The following is a 5,257-nucleotide window of genomic DNA, read 5'->3' on the forward strand; positions in this document are numbered from 1 at the left end:
GGAAGATGAATCAATGTGATTGAGAAATCCCAAATATTAGAGCCATGGGGGAATTATTTATTAAGTTAGAGCCACTTTTAAGTGTGTGTGTGTGTGTGTGTGTGTGTGTGTGTGTGTGACCTTATATCTGTCCCCCTAAGATAGATGATAGGTATACAACATTTATAAGTAGCACACACATACACACCCTGGTTATAACTTAATAAATAACTTTACTATTTGTGATTTCTCCATCGTATTGATTAATCTTCCACCAGAAAAATAAATAAAATAAAAAATTGAGGTGGGGAAATGAATAAAATACAATGGTTAATTTGACATGGCATGGCCAATATGCATTTATATAGATGTGTTCAGGATGATAAATGTTTTCTATCGACTGAACTGAAAAAAGGTGACGTAGGACAAGGTCCAAGCAGATCCCAGAAACGGGGGCATACCATCAGCGTTAGTCTGAGAGGAGTCGTAGGCGATTTCACTCTTACCAGTTTTCTCTTTCTTACAGTCTTTTTGGTCTGCAAAACAAAGCATTAGCATTATTAGCCTAACTTCATGTTTATTACATAACCACAACATACTATACAATCATGAGATCACACCTGCTGGTTTGGGTCTATATTTTGAGTCTTTCCAATTATGTACATACCAGAAATGTCGTAGTGGTGGCAGAATACATGTAAAATATAGGTGAGACCACTGACTATATTAAGCTCGTTTAATTTCTAAACATTTCTAAACGTGTTTCATCAATTGGAATACAAACATGCTTCACAATGTGAGGCCAAATCCAAGCAATCTTCACACATAAACAAAATGCTATCTCAATGCAACACAGGTTAGTTGTATATATGATATAAATTATATATTATAATTTATATATATTGATAAAATAAATACATAATGATATCTTTAACAGTTGCTTATTATCCAAAAGTAACTTGTTAAAGTGGTACTCACAGTATCATGATACTTATTTTAAGTCTTTCTGCCCAGCCATTGTTATCAATGATTAACATTGACACAATATACACACCAATGTATGAGGCAAATTTGAGATGTCAATAGAGGAACCTAACATGGATTGATTTAACATCAATGACCCCAGTACATTGCACACGCTAGCTAGCTAGATACACTTTAATAAGGGTGGTAAGTGCATATCCCAAGGCTTCAAATCGAATTGCAATCAGTGGTTTAACTGCGAGTTAAGCAGGTTTTTAATATAGAAAGTGATTAACTGGTCACCTCTCTGGGGTGTTCGGCCCATGGTGACCACTGGTGAGTGGGGAGGAGAGGAGGTGAACCTAACAGCTGACAGCTCAGCACTCCTCTACAGACCCACACGCATCCTGCTACAGAAAGAAAGAAAGAAAGAAAGAAAGAAAGAAAGAAAGAGAAAAAATGGTGAACATGCAAGTGGCTAAAAAAAGCTATATCCATGATATCTCCCGATCTAGAGAGAATCATAGAGACAGAGCCAACTGCCAACGCCCCAGAACATGTGTTGATATACCTCACCAACAACAGTGCCTCCCACACAGAGATAAGCAACAAATGTAAAATGGAAGTCCATCTAGAGACAGTCTTAATTTCCTTCAGCTAACCCTTCATTAAAACACTCAAGATTAATTTCCTTCGGGGATGGTACAGAATGGAACAGCAAGACGGTTATCTCTGCATAAAGTGACTCAAAGGTTCAAGGACAGAGGGCGCATAAATCCACACAACATATGGGAGGACACTTCATGAACTTGACAATCCCCCAAAATCCCCTGGAGAGAAGAAAGAAATTATCTCCTTCAACACAATCTATTTTTCTGAAAACAGGTCTGGGACCAGGCCCCACTGAGTATTCATCATTGATCCTTTTTCTTATGTAGGGGAGGGTGGGGTGAGGGGCTGGAATCAAAGCTGCACACTTTAAAGTGCATTTCCACAACTGCAATAACTTACTCTTCCCTTAGACCGTGCCACTGCCAGGGATCAAAGTCTCCTCTTCCATCTCCCACCAGTCAACAGGCGGGCCGCTCAGAAAATTGACTACAGCTGACACACATGCAGACGGCGAGAGCATGGAACGTTTCTTTTGTTATCCATCATGATGTTCTTTTAGAGCGTGGAATTAAGATGGTTCCTGATGGGACTGATGGACTGTGTTCTCCAGAGTTGTGGCCTGGTTCCAACCAGCTTCAGAGGGAACACATGAGGCCTCTCCATTTCTTTTTACGAGACTTATGGACTCAAATTGACATAAGATGGCTCACTGAACTAACAACACATGTTAAACTGGTTTAAAAGTCACCTCAGCAAAAGGGAATTGAGGCTAGTTTCATGCTACATAACATTTCCAGTGAAGATGAGGCAAAAAAAACATCATGCAAATGTTCAAACTCTCAAGTTCATCTGTCTGGTGAATATGAGAACTATTCAAGCAGTAAATATCATTTCCTCTGGATACAAATGACTCTTCTTCTCTGTTACTGAAGCAAGGGTCCTCAAGGGCTAAACAGCATTAGGCCACAAATCAAGTGACCAGACTAAACTAGACTCAGGACCAGTTCAGTGACCACCACCTTGTTTTCACACCCTTAACCGCAAGTCAAAACACAACAAATGCAAATAAAAGTGCACTATAACCTGATACAGAGTAAAGTCTGATAAATAAGCCCATATGATTACAGTGAGATAGATGTCAATACAACCATTAAGAATCACAGACAATCGCTGACTTTGCACTTCACAAAGTTTAAATAACTCAGGGATTGTCCGTGAGTTAAATACAAGTCTTACCTTACTTATAAACCATATATATGAGATCCAGTTAATAACAAATGTCAAGATACTTATAACATGTGAAAAAAGTCCAAGCCACTCACAGCCGTATCCTTTCAAGACAAAAATAAGTATTACATTCCCGAGGAAAACTGTAGACCACTACATGGAAGACAAGGTGATGTGAGACTCACACACGAGAAGGTTCCAGAAAAACACAAACACTCCTTGATCAGGGGAAGATCAGCCTGTCTCCAGTACTCAGCCAGCCTCTGTGGTCCTGAGGGGCTTCAGGTTGTGCACTGTGCGGACTTCTGTAGCCCAAACCACAACCTTCCCCCGCGCCATCTCCTGCCCCCCCATCTCCCCTCCCACCCTTCTGTCTTTGGCTGGGAATCCCATTGAGCGGCCGGTCATAAAGATTCCGGGCCACCGTAAAAAGGCCATTAAGCCGCGTGCATCTGGGGGAGTCTGGTGAGAGCACATGAAAAGGATTCCACCGCCGCTCATTAACAGATGATGTGTACATTTTGGAGGAGTGCTCCACCCCACCCCCCCCTCCCATCTCTCCACCCTCAGCTCACCAATGTCAGAATGTCTCCCCCACCCCCGTCAGACAGGAAGCACTTACGGATCATACTTTACGACTTCTGAGGAAGTGGCAACCATATTAGAGGATCAAATGCAGGGATCTGTGTAAGCCACCAGGGGCGATGAATGGAGATAGGGATCAACAGAGCATCTCATTTAATTGAGCATGCTTTTTGTAGTTAACACGTGTACACGGCGCGCCCTGCAGACATCAATCTCCCTAAAGCACTTAAGGAGGCAACCATGTTAAAATCACGCACTAGAATAGGTACCTGACCATATTCTCAGCGAATGAGAATTCACAGCTGTCATGGCGTATTTGACCCGTGGAACTCTGATTCCATAGAATTCAGACTAAATGGTCTAGCCGCCTCAAGAACACCATGTAGAAGGCAAGTCATTGTATTAATTGCAGAATAATGGAAATGCTGGAGGGCTACACTCTTTCATTCTGAAGAAGTGATTTATTAACTTTTTAATGCTCACTGTAGGTTCACTGTCTGAAGTGGGCAAAATACTTTGGTGAGTGAACGTGACAGAGAAAATTGCAATCTACACACAATTGATAATGTAGTCATATGATTCAAAAGTGCTCTTGAACTTACATCCAGTGCAGTTTTACTAAACATTCACCATCACTGAAAACCTTATGGAGGGAAGATAAATTATTTGTTGGGAGTGGGAACTGAATTTGACATGTAGGAGCCTTGAGTGGGAGAGCATTAGACATCAGAAAAACACAAATCTTCAGTGCTAAGAGAGAAATGGGTGTAAGCCAGTGTTGTTACGCGATGCAGTGAAAGGTTATTGTAAACAAAGCTGAACAAAGGTAGAGTGACCAGCCCACACATTTTTTGACATGATCTAGTTCACAGAGAATTGCACCTGAGCGACTACAGAAGATTTCCCCAATTAAAATAGCTTTTCTTTTCCAAATAGCAAAAACAGCAGTGAGGCCTATTTGAGAATTCATTTTTGAGTAGCTAAGAAACTATCTAATAGGATAGGATACATTACGCTGGCATGCAGCATTATGTTACTTTGTATTACGTAACACGCTGGTACAATGTTACCCATTGAAGCTGCAGTACGGAGGGAGGCGTGTCCGTAAGCGAGCATATCTCCCATATCTATAACCCATGTCTGTTATTGTAATAGAGGAATGTGACATTACACAAAAGCATTCAATGTTAGCCGAATCACCAACTGCATTTTTGTGGGCTTTACAAGGTTCCTGGGAGTTACAAAGAGGTCATTGCAGTGAGCAATTATAGGCTACAGACTAAGGTTTGCGATTAGATGCTCTGGAGAGGTTTGTTTGTTTATCAATACAGGGCATTTGACGCGTTGACTTTTGACAAAACAAATGATAAAAGCGCAGTTTTGCAAAGGACGGAGATTACTAGGACTAATGTTTAGGAAATGTTCACGAGCACGTTAGCCTTGCAGACCTAAGAGGTTGGCTTATTATCAAAGGTTATGATTAGAAACATTTGACCCGTTCTATCACTATGTCAGCACGTGGGCTCATGGTCCGCTTTAGTGTAGCCTATGTGCAGTTTGGCGCAAGAATAAATCATGCAACATTTTCGCAACAGTTTGCACTAAATTCAATTTCGCTCGAGCTCAGTGCTGCACAGTTTCAGGAATAGCCCACGAAAAACACCGCGAGTCAAAGTGAGATCACAGAAAATGAATAAGTGGCCATTGTTTAAGGAAAATGTTTCCATGTGAACATGCTAAGCACAGAATAAGTTTGTATTGCACATGTAAGCTACTCAAACATGGAAAGCATGTTTCCTTACCGTTTCCTTACAGAAATTGACGAGGGTCAGTACTTTCCTTCAGAATTGAGCCGCCATTTTTGGGCACAACCGCGCATGTCAAACAGCAG

At 41.2% G+C, this 5,257-nt stretch overlaps 1 protein-coding gene across 9 annotated transcripts in view; it reads right to left on the reverse strand.

The window, feature by feature from the left end:
• Nucleotides 1-5,257, reverse strand: part of scml2 (Scm polycomb group protein like 2) — a 35,969-nt gene extending 30,712 nt beyond the window's left edge. For 3 of the 9 annotated variants that reach the window (XM_031558458.2, XM_031558459.2, XM_012819652.3), the window contains exon 1: nucleotides 441-640. In XM_031558458.2, coding sequence (XP_031414318.1) covers nucleotides 441-576 — 136 coding nt within the window. In that variant the 5' untranslated portion in view covers nucleotides 577-640. Of the gene's footprint in view, nucleotides 1-440; nucleotides 642-1,245; nucleotides 1,768-5,168 lie in introns of those variants that run through there. The other 6 variants (XM_031558463.1, XM_031558460.1, XM_031558461.1 and 3 more) reach the window with 6 other exon arrangements.

The sequence above is a fragment of the Clupea harengus genome, chromosome 21, assembly GCF_900700415.2.
Source record: "Clupea harengus chromosome 21, Ch_v2.0.2, whole genome shotgun sequence".
Lineage (NCBI taxonomy): Eukaryota > Metazoa > Chordata > Actinopteri > Clupeiformes > Clupeidae > Clupea > Clupea harengus.